A 17,925-nucleotide genomic window follows, 5' to 3' on the forward strand; every position below is an offset into this window, starting at 1 on the left:
AATATATACTGAGGCCCCTCGCCCTCATAACCGCTACTGTATCAGAGGGGTACTGGGCATCCATCAACATTTGCAGCCATTGTAGAATGGCGAGCAATTCCTCTTAATTACCAGCCAAAAAAGGCAAGTACTACCGTCCGAAGCATTAGCGAAAGAATGGCGAAACAGGATCGATATACTCACGGGTTGGCGGACTGCATTTCCGCCAGATAGATGGAGAATAGCCGAAGATCGAATAACTTGTGTGGAGTGTTTAAAAGCAATATGACATTTTTTAGCTGACCATATGCGGCGCTTCGCCTCACCAAGGTAGCGATGACTATATCTGTCCTCACTGCTGAGCGGTTCAGGCAGAGGATATACGTGGTAGTGTTGCTAAGAGATGATATGGCATGCTTGCATGCCTGGCCCGATTGCTAGGTTGGCATACTATCCGCGCCCTTTGCTGCTAATAGGGCACCTATTACTCTCGATAAGACATAAAGTGCGCAAGTTTGTCATAATCTGCGTGCGGTTTTAGCCGATATACGGGTCCTAGACGAGCATATGCGTTCATGTACAATATCGTCAAATAGGCATTGCCAAAAGTGTACGTGATTGAGTTCGATTTTCTCTTTTAAACTGGTGAGTTCGTTTTGAAAGAGGCAATTTCTGCCGGGGTTTTATCCCCTGCAAAAGTCGGAGTTCTTGTCGACGGCTCTGGGGCTCTACTGCGGATTTAGAGCAGGTGCGCTCTACCAATAGCTGCTAAGCTTCTAGCTATCGATCTGTTAGTAGCCCTGAATTTATCGACAAACCGTGTTGGGAGGATTTCCACATGACTAGGTAACGCTGCTGTGAGGATGCCCCTAGTATGCGGTTGCGGATGTTGATATATCCGCTGTTATAGAAGGCGATTCATACGCTCTTGATGCGGTCTTTGCAGCAGCGTGTCACTCCAGATTCAGACGTGGATTTTTCTGACTTTTCAGTCACATATTCGACGATTTGGTTGACGGTATCCCTCCAGAGCCCATAGATTAATGCAGAGGGGATAACGAGATAGTAGTGTTATTATTAGGCGAGCTTTCCATATTATCTTTCGTCGAAGTTATAGATCCTAAAGCGGAACGCTTTGACGGCGTCAATGATCCTCGGGCTTACTTTGTTTCACGATATGGTAGTTAGGCAAAGTTTAGATCTATCGATTCCTTGTCCTGCCGCGCAATTCATCTGTGAAGACAAGGGACTTGGCCCCGGGCTAGAATTACGCGTAACTGGCTGTACCGGTGCTATTCCGTGAAATCGTCAGTCATGTTGAGCCATATAAGAATGGGATGAAGCCGGTCACTGGCTATCAGAGGGCTTGCTTGCGATTTTACCTACGAAGATGAAAGACTTTGCCCCTAGGCCTGGATTGTGCGCAACTTGATATGCCGGCGCTGTTCCGTAAAATAGTCGGTCATGTTGAGCCATATACAGGGGGCAAGCAGCCGGCCAATGTGCTACTGAAGCGCCTACTTGATGAGGCTGTTGATGGTGATAATGATGCATTATACCAGCCTATACAGCAGCCTGTGCTGCATGCTGTGAGGCCTGTAGAGCCTTAATAGTGTCTGATTGCCCTGCTTGCTGCCAATAATGCACACGAAGCCCTCAAGACATTAATAGTCCTGAGTTGCGGTAAATGCATCTTTGATAACATGATATTCACACTTTATTTGAGATAAAGGGATGATGTAAGGCGTCGGAGTCGCTTCTGAGGCTATTGCGTGGTAACAGTCGTGATAATGCGTTTGGAGTGCAGGTATGAAGGGACGCGTAAACAGGCAGTAGTGAACTTGAACCTGCAGTAGCGACTAGGCCCAACACGGAAGATGTGCCTTCCACATGTGACGTTCCGTTCCTTCTCTGCAGGGGTCTGTCGTACTTGCCTTGTTTCCAGCCACTCAAATTACGGTCAAGGCAAGTCCGGGATTAACCGAGTACGGAGCACAAGACGCTGATGGCCTCGAGTCTTCCTCTTGCCTTTTGTCTCTACGAAGCACCGTGACCGTGACCGTGCCCGTGCCCGTGCCCGTGGTCCGTACCTGACATTCCGACTTGGACAAAGTCATCGCAAAGGGGCGTCGTTTGAGCCGTCCGTTAACCGTCACTCACGCCACTGCGAAATCGATAATTCCGTCTCGGGGGAAAAAAGGGGGGGCCGTCAGCGAAGCCACCGAGATGGGCTTCTTGGATCCCTTCACCAACGCCGGGGCGTCGCGCCCGTCCAAGCACCGCCGCGATGCCTCCCGGTCGCGGAAGAAGCCGTCGCCTCGCTCGCGATCCAGCTCGCGCACCCGGGGCGCCAGCTCCGCCGCGGAAGGTCTCGGCGGCGGGCCGACCGGCGACAGCCACTACGGCAAGCGCAACTCGTCGACGGGGTCCTTCTTTGGCGTGGGAAACCTCAGCCGCTCCAGCTTCTTCAACTTTGGCAGTAAGGCGTAACCCCCCCACCCCCCCCCCCCCCAAGGGCACGCTTCCTTGTTTCCCCGCGACTGACCGTGCCCGTCCAGACCGGTCGTCGTACTACAAACGCTCCCCGCGCCGGGGGTTCATGCGGCGATCGTACAAGCGGCTCCGGCGGCTTGTCCGCGACCTGGTGCACTACGCCAAACGCCACCCCTGGAAGGTGCTGCTGCTCGTCGTGGTGCCGCTGCTCACGACGGGCGTCCTGGGCGGCCTGCTCGCCCGGTTCGGGCTGCGCATCCCGCCGGTCCTCGAGCGCCTGGCGGGCTTGGCGTCCCGCGCCGCCGCGGGGGACTCGCTCGGCCTGGTCGGCGACGCCGTCCGCATGGCGGGCGATATGGGCGGCAGCGAGCGGCGTGCCGGGCATGCCGCGCGCGCCAGCAGCGTCGGGGCGGGGACCCCCCACGGCGAAGTGCGGTGGGAGCGCCGGACGAGCTACGGGAGCTACGGCGGCGATCTGTACAGCGGCCAGCGCGGCGGCCGCGGGTACCGGGGGGACGGCCGCCACCGGGGCGATTACCCGGGCGGTGGCGACTGGTGGGGCGATGCCGTGGCCGACTTTGCCAAGAGGTGGTTCTGACAGCGCCAGCGTCCGTGGTGGGTAGCATTGACGACGGGGGGAATGAACCCGTTCCGAGCTGTATTTGCTTCCTGGCATATAGGCCTTGTCGAGGTGTTGAATATCCGCGCGACGTGCTCGCCGTTGCAGCCGTCAAGTGTTTCCTCGGTAGCGTGCGTTTCTTGACCAGCCAGGCCGGCCCGCGTGCCCAGGAAACGGCCGCGCCGACCCAGCTACGCTCTGGAAGCGAGCAAGCAACCAAACGCGCTGGCTAGGCCGCCCTGCGCCCTGCGAAGCCGTAAACACGGGCGAGCGTCGCGCGGGCCGTGTCTGGTGCTGCCGCGGATGTGTGCCCCGTGACGTCGTGTCGGGTAGGTGGATTGTATCTAAAACTTACTAGCATCAACTGCAAGTCAACGGCAAGTCAAGCTGTTGAGGGCCTGGCATGCTCACCTCTTTTGATGCTCCACTTCAGCATCAGCTACCTTTGTGCCCTGTTGCCGCTGTTTGACCAGCCAGCAAGCGTTACTAGCCAGCCCTAAAAGTCATGGCAGCCTCGCATATCGAGCACACGACCAATACATAATACGTAGATACATCTCCCAGTCTTTTCTAGCGTTATGTGCTGCTGCACATCAGCAAGACCCCCCCTTAAGAGCTGGCCAGTAAAAAAATAAAACTTGCCCCCGGAAAAGGTGGTAATCCCGGCCTAAAAAAAACAAGCTAGCAATTGCACGTTTCGATCGTGCGACCTCCGGGTTATGAGCCCGGCGCGCTTCCACTGCGCCAAATTGCTTTTAGCTTGACGAAGCCTTCCCTTATTGATTAATATAATGCTCATTCCCGCCAGCAGCCGCTTCTGCACGCGCCCGCCTCCACGCTCTGCATCCGCAGCGACACGTCAAGCCAGCTGTTCCATCCGATCCATCACCAGCCAAACCACCTCCCGTCCCTGCCATCCCATCCATCCCGGCCGCGTCTTCCACAATGGTGAGCTTCCCCATGCCCGTGCCGCGTGCGTGCCGCGCCGCTAACGCCTCCAGATTGACAAGCTCGTCGGCCTGGCCATGCTCGTGGCCGCCTCCGTCGTCTTCCTCTACTACACCGTCTGGACGCTGCTCATGGTTCGTAACATGCCCCCCCCACCCCCGGTGCCTGCGTGCCTTTGGGCGGCAGCGCATTGACTTGCTCGTTGCCGTGCTGATGCCGCGCCGCAGCCGTTTGTGGACGACGACCACCCCCTGCAGAACCTGTTTCCGCCGCGCGAGTGGGCGATTCGCATCCCCGTCATTCTGGTGCTGCTCGGGTCGGCTGTCGTGGGGTCCTTCCTGGGCATGGTCATGATCCGCAGCAATAGGAAGAAGGTGGCCAAGGCCAAGGCCGCGGCCAAGAAGAAGAACTAGGGCCGGGGCGGGAGCAGGAAGGGGAAGAGGGGGTTTTCCTTGGCCAAGAACAACTACAGCCGGAGCAGGCAGGGAGGAGAAGAAAAAGAAGAAGAGGAAAAAAGGCATCAACGGAGGTTTCCTTTGGCCAAGACAACTACGGCCAAGCAGGCCCGAGAGAAGAAAAGGACAGCAACCCGTGGCAACGGGGAGATGCCATTTGGAGTGTACGCCAGAAAGACACTGCAGAGGCTATGTGGCTCGACTTGCGGTTTGCCATCTACGGCCTGCATATCCCTGGCACGGCACCGCGGGAGGTGATGGTGTCGTTGGCGGTGGGAAACGGGACACAGGCCCAAATTAATCAGTAATAATGAAAAACCATGCATCATTCACAGTATGTCGTTGACGGTGGAAACGGGACACAGGCCCAAATTAATCAGTAATAATGAGAAAACATGCATTAATCACAGTATGTCGTTGACGGTGGAAACGGGACACAGGCCCAAATTAATCAGTAATAATGAGAAAACATGCATTAATCACAGTATGTCGTTGACGGTGGAAACGGGACACAGGCCCAAATTAATCAGTAATAATGAGAAAACATGCAACAATCACAGTATATCGTTGACGGTGGGAAACAGGGAATCGTCAACAATGACAAAACATGCAACAGTCAGTGTGTCGTAGACAGTGGAAACGGAACACGGCCCAAACCAATCACCGATAATGGATCAACAATGCAACGGCAACAATCGCAGCGTCTCCAGTGTGCTCAAATCCGGCGAAAGTGTCAATATTTACTGCTTTGCTCATGTCAATGAACAACGCAGTGGAGCGTTGAAGCCAATCCATGCCCGGAAACGACAGTCAACCATGAGCCAACGACAACGGCTCACCAGTTCACCCCAATCATGAAAGCAGGAACAGACAAGCAAAAAACTCCAGATAAGAATACGTGCAACAGCCGGGCGTGCTGCGATCCAGCCACTCATGCATGCGAGTTTGCCGCTGCCGCGCCTGTCCTGAGCCAGGCGGACGCTTGCCCTCGCCGTCTCGCCGCTCTTCTATAAACCCAAAACGTCCCAAGAGAGGGCGACAAAAGAAGAAAGGAACAAACTCGCGTCTGCTCCCGTCTTGCGACGCTACACGCGCTGATCCGCAAAGTCGAGCACTTCGCAATCGTCTTCAAAGAAGCCGTCCTCGTCGCCGTCGCCCTGGCGGTTTCCCCGGCGTCGTCTTGTCGTCACCACAATCTGCTCCGCGTCCCCATACTGCATCACTCGCTCCATCGCAGACTGCGGCAAGGCCATGTGGTCATCCGGTCCGACGAGGTCTTCGTCGTTGGAGGCCGGGAGCCCGAGGTCCAGCTGGATCGAGGAAATGTTCTGACCAAAGGTCCACGCGGTCGCGGGCGCGGGCGCTGGTCCCGGCTCCGCTTCCAGGCCCTGGAAAGTCTCGGCGCTCATCTCGTCATCCTCCTCCTCCTTCTGCTTCCTATTCCTCTTCCCCGCAGACTTGTCCTCCAGCGTCGAGCATGCCAAGAGTACAGAGGAGGCTTCTGCTCGTGCGTACTCGTAAAGCACGACTCGACGATCTGTATGAAAGGGCTGATACGGAGCGCTAGACTCTATCTCCGCTTGGGGTATCGTGGCATCCGGCCCGTTCTGGGGAGCAGGCTGCGTGCGCCGTGGTTTGAGCGTCAGGGTGTTTTCAGCCTCCATCTCCGCTTCGGAGAGCTCCAGGTATTCGTCCGCCACCCCGAGCTCAACGACCTGCCGAACGAGCGGCGCAACCGCGTCGTCAGGAAGCAGTGGCATCTTGATGTCTTTGTACTTGTTGACGCGGGAAATCTTCTTGCCTGGCGCTGAGGAGGAGACCCTTGTCCTGCAGGGGAAGACACGAATCAAGCCCCGCCCAATCGAGGACAGAGAATGTGATTTTCGCCCTCTGAGCCACGAGATGCAGCCCGCAGAGGGCAGGACGCACGGAGGCAGCGAAACACGGTTCTCCCCCGTGTGCCGAAGCTGGCTGATGGCCGTCCCTGTTTTGCCGAGGGAATGGCTGATGCTGGCCGCGATGACGCGCCCGCCTTGGGCGGCGGAGTCTCTGAGCGTGGTTCCGGCAGAGGGCGACACGGCGTTGCTGCTGCCGCGGCGCGAACGAGAAACAAAGGGCTTCGCGGCCTGGTATGCCGCTCCAAGCGCACCCGAGGCAATGGAAACTGCCGAGTGAGACGGCTCGGCCACCTCTGCCCCGGCCCTGGACGCAACCTTGCGGCGGCGTCGGGGTGGCGGCCACATGAAGGAGCTGACTGGCATGTCGAGCAGGTGGATGGTGCCTCTTTCCGTGACCATGGCCAAGCGGTCGCCCAGAGGCTCTGACCACGCGACGTCGACAATCCTGGCGACCGTCATTCGCGAAAACTGCGCAACCTGCCGGACTTGGGGACCGATGGTTTCGTGTTGGGAGAGCGTCGTCTGCAGTGGGGAAGAGCTGGTGTAGTGGAGCCGCAGGAGATCCCAGACCGTCTGGACGTCTCCCTTGGTGCTCGCCGCGAAGAGCGCCAGGGATGACGGTGACAAGGAAACAAAACTGCACCCGAGCGGTGTCGAAAACGTGGCGAGCGGGTGGACAGTGGCCGAGGCCGGGAGTGTTTCGACGTCGACGATGGAGATGAGCCCCGGGTCCTTTGCGGGAGCGGCCGTGGTCGTTCCGGAAGCCCCATGCGTGGGCGGAAACTGCGAGGATTCTGCTGCCTGGGAGACTCTTTGGTTGGGCCATTGGTTTGGGGATGACGACCTGGCTTGCTGCTGTTGAGCGTGTTGCTGCGGCGGCTGGCTCCAGTACGAGTTCCAAGCCTGCAAGCCCTGTTGTCCCACCCACTTCATGCCCGAGATCAGTTCCTGCGTGGTCTCCCGCATGAGCTTGTTCACCACGCTGTCGGATATGGGCAGGTCCACGGCCGCCGACGGCGTCGGAAGATGGGGCGGCGCCATGGAGGAGACCCCAGGAGCGCGACCAAGGATGGGCACGGCAATGTTGGCGCGCAGCGATACCTGTGACGAGGGATCCGACGGGCAATACGCGATCCATCGGCCGTTCAAGGAAAGAATCGGCAGCTGAGGACTCGGACGGTGAGCCGGGGGAACAGTGGAAGAGTTCCTCTTATCGCTCTCTTCCAGTACCTCGGGCCGGTTGCTCCGTTGAACCCTTGTCCAGATTTTCCCCGTGCAAGCGTACATGTGAGCGCGTCGCGGCTCCGAGAGCTGCTTGTAGATCCAGCATTCACCCGTCACGCCGGAAGAGACGGCGATGGTGCCTGCGTCAGCTTTCACGCCGAACGCTCCACTGGGTGACGGAGGCTGGAACAGCGGGCTCGAAAAGGAGACTTCCATGTTGATGGGCAGCTCGGGCGCCTGAAGAAGAACGTCGACCAGCTTTTTGGTCTTTAGCGAGTAGACTTCGACAGATGTCTGATAAAACTGAATGGGAGGGGCGGGTCGTGCTGGAAAGCCGTCTGGGTGGGCGTAGCTGGATCTGGGGCTGGTGGTGCTGCTGTCGAGCGTCGCGCCAGCTGCGCCAACTTTGCGGTTGCCTTCCTCTGCTGTTGGCCGCGTGGGCAGTACAGGTCCGTGTACTACCACTGCCACAAGAGGAAAGACGAAGGAGTTGTGGTCGTTGACGGTCCAGGGAAGGATTTTGGCATGGTGGACTCCACCTCGCAGGCCTTTCAGGCTGCTGACAAGTTCAATGCCCTTTTTGCTCACGGAATAAACTTGCAAACCACCTTCATAGCCAGCCAGAACAACCCTCTCGGCTCTGGTTGGAAATCCGTGGTTGGCGGGGAGCTTATCGAAGCCCAGGAAGAATCCGCGGTCACCCGCTTTCATCCCCGACTGTGGAGTGGTGGCAACGTCGGCAGCATCTTGCGCGCCATAAAAGTGCGCTTGCGGTTGGTGAGGCAGAGGCGGATGGGTAGGGCTGGCGGCCTGGTACTGCGAGTATAGAGAGCTCCGGCGGTACGCAGCAGCAGCACTCGTGGGCTTCGGAGGGGTGCCTGCGAGATGAAACTGGTTATCCGAATGATAGCTGAGAGGCCGGCGGTGACCGTGGCTTGGCGGGGAAAGCGATGCCGGTGACGGGCTCGCGGAGGGACGCTGGCCGGCAACCCAGCCATTGTGCAGCCGACCGGCGTCCTCGTAGGAAGATGGCTGGGTCGGCGGGGAGTCGCTGGTGAGGTTGATGAGGTTGCCGGGAGAGCTGGCCATGACGGTCTTTGCCCACTCGTTTGTCAGGTTGGGAATGCTATTCGGGGATGCCGAAGTCGAGGACAGGGCGTCAAGAAGCGGCGATGCAACAAGGTGGTTTCCATGATCAGACGACAAGGGCCTATTAATCTCGGGCGTGTCGACGCGAGGGGAGGAAGCTTGGGAGGCGGGACGGCTTTGGTAGGAAGCGGCAGCAGTGCCGCCGCCGTTGACGTGATTGCCCTTGCTCGTGCCGTTTCTGTTGTTGTTTGCGGAGAGAGAGAGAGAGGGAGAGAGAGAGAGGGAGAGTTCCACGGGTCAGCCAGACGTGCCGCATGACAAGTCACGAGGGCCGGAGTACGGGAGGGCCGGATGGAGGCACTCACGAGAACTTGGCAGCAGCTTGGCTGGTTACCACTGCCGATATGCCGCCACTTTCTTTGCCATTTTTCTTGTCCTTCCCTACGGACAGGCAGTTAGTCGAGTGGTCTTTGTTCACGACGAGCCGCTTCGAGACGGATGACGTACTTGGCATTCAGCCGGTACAAGCCCAAAACACGAAGCAGTTTCCCGCTTCGCAAGGCGGGCCAAAAAAAAAAAGGAAAAGAAAAGGAGAGAAAAATGGAACGAGACAGGGGCCGGGGGAGCAATAGTCGGGTCAACAGGTAGATAGAGGCACGGAGTTTTTCTCCAGCAACGACTTTGTGATGGTTGAGGTCGCGTCAAAGGCTCTCTCTCTCTCTCTCTCTCTCTCGCTGACGGCAATGACGGCGGGGGGACAACGGAGGGGCTGTTTATGTGGTTTGCCAGGGATGGTGGGGCCTTGTCACTGGGGACTTGTCGCTGCAGACGCTGGGGAGACTGCGGCGCCCCCTCGCAGGGCTGAGAGGACAGAGGACAGAGGACAGAGGACAGAGGGCAGAGGAGAGAAGAACCAAAGGCAAGAGAGGCGTTGACGAGGCGAAGCAGAAAAAAGGAAGAAGGAGAGTTTTCGGGTTTCGAGTGGTCGAGTCGGGAAAAGGAACGGTCCAAGATCAAGATGGGTTCGGCGTCGTCAAGGTGATGTGATGTCGTGGGATTGCGACATGGCATTCAAGAAGGGGTTTGATGGATGATGCGATGCAGGGAGGGACAGCACTGTTGAGAGCAGCTGGAGCCGGTGATAAGAGTGATAAGAGGCTGGGCTGGGCTGGTCGTCGCGGCCAGCCAGTCTGGTGTGCGTGTGCGCGTGCGTGTGCGTGTGCGTGTGCGTGTGCGTGTGCCAGCGTCTGCAGTGGTCGGCTGGGTTGTGGTGCTCCGCTCCCCAGCTCTCCCCCCAGCCGCCCCCTCAGGGTGCGGCGGGGTCTGTCTGGTCGTGCTGTCTGGTGTTATCGGACCAGGATTTAGGGAGGCCAGCCCAGTGTGGGGATCCAGCAAGTGGCCTGGGCCAGGCACCCTGCGTCAGGACACCAGACCAGTGCCATTTCCATCCAAGCGCAAGTCTGGTGTTCTGGTGTCTGCTGGTGTTGGTGACTGTGTCTGTCTGGTGGGGGTGGGGTTAGGATTCCCCAGTCATCAAGAGCCAAAAAGGTCACATATGGTCCGTGCGACGAGGGGCTGGCTGCCTGCCTCTGCGGCTGCTGCCTCGGCATGTCGACTCGAAAAGTGTTGCAGCGGCAAGACCATGGCCAGTCACGCACGGCAGGCAGTTCTATACTGTACAACAATCTGCTCGAGACTTTCAAAAACCACCAGACCTGACCGATGCTGATGCTTCTCGGCATCAGCGCATCAGCGCATCAGCGCAACAGCCGGGCAGAGTTCGAGCAGCGGGCCAGGGGGGCCAGAGGAACGTGCCCTGCTCTCAGCCCAGCTGAGGGGGGGAAGGAGAGCAGAGGGGCTGCACGCGCTTCCGGCATACCAGACAGTACGGAGTACTGACCAGACGGAACGCGGAGTGGCTACGTACGTACAGTACAGTACGTGGGCTGTGGGGCATCTACAGCTCGGCAGGTATGTACCTAGGTAGGTAGGTAGGTAGGTTAGGTAGGAGGTATGTATGTGGTGTGGGCTTTTGGCGCGCGTCACCTGAGCAACTCTGCGGGCCACCATTAACAGCTCCAGCTCAACGCTCAACACTCCACACGGAATGAATCTGATTACATGAACGGAGCACTCTGGTTACTCGCCTCGCCGGGTACGGAAGTACGCAGTCCGGACTCCGGACCAGCACGCCCTGCTTTTCTCTGCCCCCGTCAGTCAATGTTATGTTGAAACATGGGAAAAGCGCAAGCCGGATGAGGATGGTGTGCCATGTACCCCGGAATCCACCACACGCATTACGCTGCAGCTGGCATTGACCAGACGCTCTCGAGTCTCCGGCTCTCCGCCATGGCCAGTGAGACAAGGCACAGGAGTGGGCTGGCAATCTATCCGCATGTAGGATGGCGTCAATCTCCGCCCGTCTTGAAGTCTTTCATGAGTCTCAGGTGACCCGCTCGCAACATCGCCCAAGATCTTTGCACGGCTGCTCACAAGTCTCACTGCTCACTGCTCACTGCTCACTGCTCACTGCTCACTGCTCACTGCTCACTGTTTACTGCTCGCGGGCCAAAAACACGGCTCTCGTAGCAGACTGGGGCGCCACCAGGAATTGACGTCAGGTGACTTCAAAAGGAACCACCGACGTCAACTTCCCCCAGCTGGCTGGGTCCCCACTTCCAACCCCGACACATGTGAAGCCATCATGTGTGCCAGCCATGTCATGTCCCTCTCAGATTCATGTCACGTCCCTCTCAAATTCATAGCTAGTAAATTACAATGCCCAGCCCTCATGCTAAAACACATTGTGAAAGGGTAGAGGAGGAAGGGGAAAAAAAAAAAAAAAAAAAAAAAAAAGACCCTTCCAGAAGGCACGAATGGTACGTACCTTCTGGCCACTCGGTCTGCCCAGCCCGACCCCCAGGCGGATTCGCACCCCGTGGGCTCAAGGAATGACTCTGCGCACGACTTCTCGTGACCTCTCCGCCCCGAAACACATCCAAAGGCCACGCCTACGCCGGGCGCAACCAACGTGCTTCCCCCTTGAGACCAGGTCGCGCCACCAAATGGAACCAGACGGTCGGAACGCCGACGGCCAGCCCTCCCACCGTTCCACGCGGCCCATGACCCTGCGCGCCACGCGCGCCGAACTCGCCGCATCCGCGCGAGACGCTCGGAGGGACAAGCTCAGAGACGTGCAGCTGCGGCTCGGGCTGCCTGCCGCAGGAGCGGCGCCTCGTCCAGGGCGTCACCGGCATCACACCACCTTCGTCAGCATCGACCTCGAAGCCCACGAGGACCAGCCCGGCTTTCCCACAGAGGTCGGAATCGCCGTTTTGAACACGCACAAGATTGACGGCGTGGACCCTGGGCCGGCCGGCCTGTGTTGGTGGCGCTTCATCGAAGCCCATCACCTGAGGGTTCGCGAGTTCGCCGGGCACGTCAACCGCCGATACGTCCAGGGCTGCCCGGACCAGTTTCAGTTTGGGTTTGTCATTGTGTTTCCTTGCCGCCGCCAACGCCCCCGTGTCGTCGGGCAGCGGCGTGGCCCCTCGTCTGCACGGAGTACTGACAGGTGGTGCTCCGTAGAGCCAGCGTGATTGTCCCCGCGGCTGACCTGGTGGACGCGCTGCGCGTCATACTGTCATCCTATGCTGACGGCAAGCAAGACGTGATTCTGGCCGGCCACGGACTGACGGCCGATATATCGTGCCTGGACCGGATCGGGCTCAGCGCAGAGGGGCTGCCTGGAGTGCTGGGTACCGTCGACACGCAAGCCCTGCATCAGGCGTGGGCTGACGGCGACCGGCCGCGCAACCTGGAAAGAGTCCTGCAAGATCTGTGCGTTAGGTGCAGCTGGTTGCACAACGCGGGGAACGATGCCGTCTTTACTCTACGCGCCCTGATCGCCATGGCCGTGGAAGGCCCCATGCCAGAGGGCGGAACCCAGCGAATACCCCAGTTGTCAACAATGGACACGTCGGAATTGTGAGCTCAGGGGTTTTATTGCTTTTTTTTATCATTATGATTTTTCCGCTTTGAGAAGGGAGGTTAGGCACATGCGGCGTGCCTGAAGTTGAATGAGTCCTAGCTATCGTACACCAATTTAACCTGGTTGCTTTCGTCTTTCTCTCTTTTGTGATTTCTCTTTTCTCTCTCTAGCGAAATGATGCCGTGTGCTGACTTTACCTCGTTCCCGCAAAATCCATCCCTGTGAAAACGCCATCGCTATGTGAACAGTAGACTGTAGTGTACAAGTTGTGCTGGTCCGTCCATGATCAATCTTGCAAAAGAAACAATGGCGGCGCGTGGCGGTGTTTCAGTCACGCAGGACAGACGAAGACGGCTCGCCCAGCATCTCGGGCTGGTTACGTGCAGAGCGACCTTCGCTCTATAGCGGAATGTTGAGAAAAACAAAATGGGGGGGTGGGGCTGCCTTTGGTCTCAATTCGCCTGCTTATCGAGAAACTCCTTTGCCTCGTTGACCTTGGTCGCCAGGTACGGACTGCCGCCCCGATCGGGATGGTTCAGTAACATGATGGTTCGGTGGGCCTTTCGAACCTTGTCCTTGGTGAGAGCTCGCTCACTACCTTTCCGTCAGCAGGAAATTTCCGGCGGCCCCCAGACTGGGAAAAGAACGGGGCGGACGGGTCGTACTTGAGGGACAGGATAAGCGAGGCCTCCTTCTTGGTCATCTTGGGCTCGAAGCCTCCCTTGTAGAATGCTTTGCCCATGGCTCCTACGCCGCCGCGGGAGCGACGCCACGCAACGAGACCTGCTCGGCCCTGCATCTTGTTAGCCTGTGCTCCAGTCTTGGCATTTGTTCTGCCTTTTTTTGTTTTTTTTTTTTTTTGGCGGTTTTGGGGGGGGGGGGGGGGGGGGGGATGTTGTGTGGGGGAGGTTGTTTCCATGTCCAAGTCGTCGCATGGGCGTGACAAGAAAAGTGTACTGATGGCGGATTGTGAGGGTCAAAAGACATACCAGGAAGGCAGCGACGGCTGCGCCGGCGCCAATGGCAAAGATGGAGGACATGTTGGACTCGTTGGGCCGAGAAGCGGGTGATGCGGTCGCAAGGTGGATGATGGATGAGGAAGGCTGGAAGTTTTGCGGTCGGATGGGGTCCGGCAGCGCAGGTTGATCCGCTCCGGGCCGGAGAGAAACGGTCCCTCGCCTTCGTCCCTGCAGGCGGATGTGGAATCTGCTCGGTTTACCGCTCAATCCTGCGCGGAATTTAGGCCTGCGGCTTTGTGATGGCAATCGAAACATTCATCCGTGTGTCGTGCTATCCGTAGATGCCAGCCGACAGCGTCAAACCGAACAATTGCACCCGCTCCATCCATGGTGTTATCGTCGGGCGGCCACAGACCGTTTCTATTGCAAGAGCCACCATGTACTTCGATACCGACTTGACAACCACGCTCTACGTGAAAACCCAGCAAAACAAGAAAGAAATGTCGTTTCGAGCATCAAGCTGCCCCGGCAGCTGCGAGGCACAGCTGCATCCATCTACATCCACCTCTACCTGTTGACGTCTTTATCCCTCGCATGATGGACTCTGCCCGGAACCGTCAGCCCCTTCTCCACGGCCTCGAGGACTCTCCGCTCCAACTGCTCCGTCTTGCTCTCCTCTCCTTGGCTCTGCTCTGCAGACGCCTGCTGCTTCTCACCCGTCCAGTTGCCCGCCCCGCCGCGACCACCCATCATCCGCTGGGGATTCCTGCCGAGACCCGAACTCACAGCCGCGGCGACCTGTCTCGACAGGCGCTCCTCCTCCGCGGCGTCGGGACGCTGGGACTGGTCGACAAAGTTGCCTGCTCCTCCGCGACCGGTGCGGACATTGGGCGGCGACTGCGCGCGACACGCGGCGGCAGCAGTGACGACGGGGTCTTGTCGCCGAATATCCTGCGTCCGGTCCCGGTCTCAGCAAGTCCGTCATGGGGAATACGAAAATAAAATAAAAAAAAATAAAAAAAGTACGAGGGCAAGAATTAATGAGACGGCGGAGGAAGGAAGGGTGGGCGGGCAGGGTCTGTACCTTTTCGGCTGCTGTCTCGTCTGCCTTGTCCACGGGATAGAAGTTGCCTGCGCCGCCGCGACTGACTTTGTGGACGGCTGGCTGACGGTCCGAGGGCATGGCTGCTTGGGGGTTTCCTGCGGCGGATTTGGAGCGGGCAATGAAATGCAAAGGGGGGGATTGTGATTTCGGATGCGAGCATCGATTCGATGCGCAGGGTGGACGGGCAAGTCCGTCAAGTGATGGGAACGACTTGCGCGCAACGGGCTTAGGCCGAATGCTGTCTGTTTACGTCGATGGCAGCGCGTCTGACGAGTGGTGCGGCGCAAAGTTTGGTTTGACTGACGTCAGTCGATATTCAAGCCTTTGTTTTGCCATTGCAACCCCAGGCAGATGGAGCGCCGGTCTTTATGCTGGTGGTACTAGACATTGAGCATGGTTTCTGTCGACCTTGTTTTGCCCTAGCAAACGCTCTGGAATGCGGGTTCGCGCTCAAGTCTGTGTCGGTTTACATCTGCGGCACATCCAAGCACAACGTCACTGGGGGCGCCTACCGCTGAGCATCTACTTCGTGCGAACTAGCTGTTATTGAACTGGCGGCTGTCGTTGACATGATCCGGGTGGTGCAGCGGAAGCGGCCAGTCGTTGCCTAGTTGGCGCGGCATCTTGAATCGCTCCCAGTCTCGTCATGCCAAGCAACGGGCACGCTCGGCAGTCGGTCAAGCACGACGGCACCTTGCTGGATAGCATCGAGACCCCATTACCGCCCATCACCGCCCATCACCAGGGCCAGTTCGGTACATTGTTGCGTTGCGGTGGCAGTTCCAAGGCGGCAGCAGTGGCCGCGAATGGGCACGGCATTCCCGGAAACATTTGAATGTTGAAGAACGAAAACGGAACGACAGTACCAATCCATACACGCCACTGTACACCACTGTACACCACTGGACCGGGTATCCCATGCTCCTTGCCAGTAATTGACGTGTTCGCAAGGGGCACGTGGATTCTTCACCAGTTTATTCCCATCCTCTCGGCCATAATGGGCCATAATGCTTGGGATCGAGATGGCCGATAACTCGTGGAACGCAGATGCCAAGGGGGGGATAATCCACTGTGGATTCCATAGTGGGCATCACCGCCGCGGACATGGATGCCAAGTAGGTAGGTTTATTAAACCCACGATAAGCAAACATAAGCGAGGATGGGATGGGATGAGCAGCCCACGGCATTGCATCGGGCGGTGGTCGGAAACGGAAACAAACGGGCGAAGAAAAAGGGAAAACGGGCTTGACCTAGCGCTTGCCTTGGCCGAGCTGGGGGAGGGGTTGGACGCGATTTGGACGCAGGCCGAGTAAAACCCAGATCTGGACACGGGGAGGTGGCCGAGCGGGCGATGGATGGCCATTACGACAATGCTGCGATGGTTGAGGCTATGGCAGGTGGGAAGGTGGTCGTTGCTGACGAGAGCTGTTGCTGTGGGACGTGGGACTTCGAGGGATATTTCTCTCAAGTCCTGGCTGTCGGGTTCATCTTAGTGCTGGCTGTCGTGTTCATCTTATTAGTCCTGGCTTGTCGGATTGATCTTTGCCCTTGCGGGCTTGCAAGTTCCAAGGGGCTGTGCTGGTATGGTCTGGTCTGGTCTGGGTTCTTTAAAGGCCATGGTCACGGTAGCCATGAAGCACGTCCACGTTGGATAAGCAGCCACACCGGGGGGGGGGGGGGGGGATGTGCTAAATACAAAAGGAACAAGAAAGGAACAGAAAAAGAAAAAAGACGCACCAACACGTTGCGCCCGCAAAGAAGCACTGGTGGCATGATGGTGACCACTGACGGCCTGTCAGACCTGTCGCGGAAGCAACCAGGCAGGCAGGCATGCATCTGAAACAGAAGCCTTGACCACCGGAAAGCAAACATGGAAGCAGTAATTGAATTTGACTACGGACTAGACTTCAATCTTTGCCCCATGGCTGTCCGAACTCTGCCATATCCTCCTCCACTACTGGGGAGGGGAGGGACGGGCTGAAGAAAAACCGGCCTTGCCTCCCTTCCGATTCCCCTCCCGAGGGGGCATGACACGACTGGGTATACCCTTTAGCTTACCCTTTTTTTTTTTTTTTTTTTTTTCTTTCTTCTGCTTTGGTCCCCTCGTCAGTCCATTCTCGAGGGAGGGAAAAGCCAAAAATGGGAACGACCACCGGATCCTAGCCACCGACTACGTGCACTCCCCCGCCCCACAATGGTGCTTCGCTATCAGCTCAGCCCCGGTACACGGATTTCATGCATGTAAAAGCAAATCCCAGACAGTTTGTTATCCCAGCCTTGCGCGGCCAGAAAGCTCCGTTTTCGCGAGAATCCCCCAAACGGCAGGAACAGAGGTGAGTGACGCTGCCTTGGTTTCGGTTATTCCATGAATTCCATGAATTCCATGAATTCCATGAATTCCATGAATTCCATGAATTCCATGAATTCCATGTAATTCCATTTAATTTTACTTGAATATCGTTCAGTTTTAATTTCATTTGCATTTTAATTTCAATTTTTATTTATTTGCCGTGGGCGGCCAGCTCGGTTTGCGCACTTTCTGCCGTCACGGGTGGCGCGTGCCTCTTGTCCAGTGCAACGCCCGTCCGTACCTTGGCAACTTTTCCTTGCTCGGTTTGGAATGGGGGGGGGAGGGGGTGGCATTTTCGTTCCCTTCAAATTCTTTCCAGACTGGTCTTTTTTATGGTTTCTATTCTTGTATGTACCTGGTGACTGGACTTTACCTACGGCTTAGCTTACCTGGCCACTAGCCGGGGGGCAAAGAAGGGGGGGGGGGGGGGGGAGAAGGACGAAAAGGTACCCGAGAGAATTATCGCCAAGGAGGGCGCGCGAGCATTGCTGCCTGCCTGCCTGCCTGCCACCTGGTTCTTCTGGAGTCGTCCTGGACCAGTTGCCGTCTAAGGCACACGCTAAATCTCCGAAAGTTTGCGTTGCACCGGTGCGTTCTTTTCTTTTCTTTTCTTTTCTTTTCTTTTCTTTTCTTTTCTTTTCTTTTCTTTTCTTTTCTTTTCTTTTCTTTTCGTTTCTTTTCTTTTATTTTTTCTTCCTTTTTTTTTTTTTTTTTTTTTTTTTTTTGTTGTTTCCCCTTCCTTTTGGGCGGGGCAGTCCTGCGCTGCTCTGCTCGTCCAGGTACCACCAGCCAGCCAAGGGCCAGCCCGCGCGTAG

The 17,925-nt window shown here is 57.3% G+C and overlaps 8 protein-coding genes across 8 annotated transcripts; 4 read left to right on the top strand and 4 right to left on the bottom strand.

The window, feature by feature from the left end:
- Positions 1-63: 63 nt before the first annotated feature.
- Positions 64-501, bottom strand: UV8b_03996 (uncharacterized protein; the record flags this gene model as incomplete). The annotated part of the gene is made up of 3 exons (XM_043141494.1): positions 64-130; positions 184-375; positions 461-501. 3 exons carry the CDS (start codon positions 499-501, stop codon positions 64-66), a joined length of 300 nt encoding a protein of 99 aa, XP_042997428.1.
- Positions 502-2,205: 1,704 nt separating this feature from the next.
- Positions 2,206-3,070, top strand: UV8b_03997 (uncharacterized protein; the record flags this gene model as incomplete). The annotated part of the gene is made up of 2 exons (XM_043141495.1): positions 2,206-2,458; positions 2,538-3,070. 2 exons carry the CDS (start codon positions 2,206-2,208, stop codon positions 3,068-3,070), a joined length of 786 nt encoding a protein of 261 aa, XP_042997429.1.
- Positions 3,071-4,036: 966 nt separating this feature from the next.
- UV8b_03998 (uncharacterized protein) lies at positions 4,037-4,452 on the top strand (the record flags this gene model as incomplete). Its single annotated transcript, XM_043141496.1, has 3 exons — positions 4,037-4,039; positions 4,093-4,173; positions 4,267-4,452. The coding sequence occupies 3 exons, from the start codon at positions 4,037-4,039 to the stop codon at positions 4,450-4,452; spliced, it is 270 nt and encodes an 89-aa protein (XP_042997430.1).
- A 587-nt stretch (positions 4,453-5,039) lies between these two features.
- On the top strand, positions 5,040-5,507 carry UV8b_03999 (uncharacterized protein; the record flags this gene model as incomplete). Its single annotated transcript, XM_043141497.1, has 2 exons — positions 5,040-5,226; positions 5,305-5,507. 2 exons carry the CDS (start codon positions 5,040-5,042, stop codon positions 5,505-5,507), a joined length of 390 nt encoding a protein of 129 aa, XP_042997431.1.
- A 72-nt stretch (positions 5,508-5,579) lies between these two features.
- UV8b_04000 (uncharacterized protein) lies at positions 5,580-9,219 on the bottom strand (the record flags this gene model as incomplete). Its single annotated transcript, XM_043141498.1, has 3 exons — positions 5,580-8,943; positions 9,071-9,146; positions 9,213-9,219. 3 exons carry the CDS (start codon positions 9,217-9,219, stop codon positions 5,580-5,582), a joined length of 3,447 nt encoding a protein of 1,148 aa, XP_042997432.1.
- A 2,551-nt stretch (positions 9,220-11,770) lies between these two features.
- Positions 11,771-12,696, top strand: UV8b_04001 (uncharacterized protein; the record flags this gene model as incomplete). The annotated part of the gene is made up of 2 exons (XM_043141499.1): positions 11,771-12,192; positions 12,294-12,696. 2 exons carry the CDS (start codon positions 11,771-11,773, stop codon positions 12,694-12,696), a joined length of 825 nt encoding a protein of 274 aa, XP_042997433.1.
- A 452-nt stretch (positions 12,697-13,148) lies between these two features.
- On the bottom strand, positions 13,149-13,736 carry UV8b_04002 (uncharacterized protein; the record flags this gene model as incomplete). The annotated part of the gene is made up of 3 exons (XM_043141500.1): positions 13,149-13,290; positions 13,362-13,489; positions 13,686-13,736. The coding sequence occupies 3 exons, from the start codon at positions 13,734-13,736 to the stop codon at positions 13,149-13,151; spliced, it is 321 nt and encodes a 106-aa protein (XP_042997434.1).
- Positions 13,737-14,222: 486 nt separating this feature from the next.
- Positions 14,223-14,838, bottom strand: UV8b_04003 (uncharacterized protein; the record flags this gene model as incomplete). The annotated part of the gene is made up of 2 exons (XM_043141501.1): positions 14,223-14,606; positions 14,740-14,838. The coding sequence occupies 2 exons, from the start codon at positions 14,836-14,838 to the stop codon at positions 14,223-14,225; spliced, it is 483 nt and encodes a 160-aa protein (XP_042997435.1).
- Between the last annotated feature and the right edge of the window lie 3,087 nt (positions 14,839-17,925).

The sequence above is a fragment of the Ustilaginoidea virens genome, chromosome 3 (assembly GCF_000687475.1).
Source record: "Ustilaginoidea virens chromosome 3, complete sequence".
Classification (NCBI taxonomy): Eukaryota; Fungi; Ascomycota; class Sordariomycetes; order Hypocreales; family Clavicipitaceae; genus Ustilaginoidea; species Ustilaginoidea virens.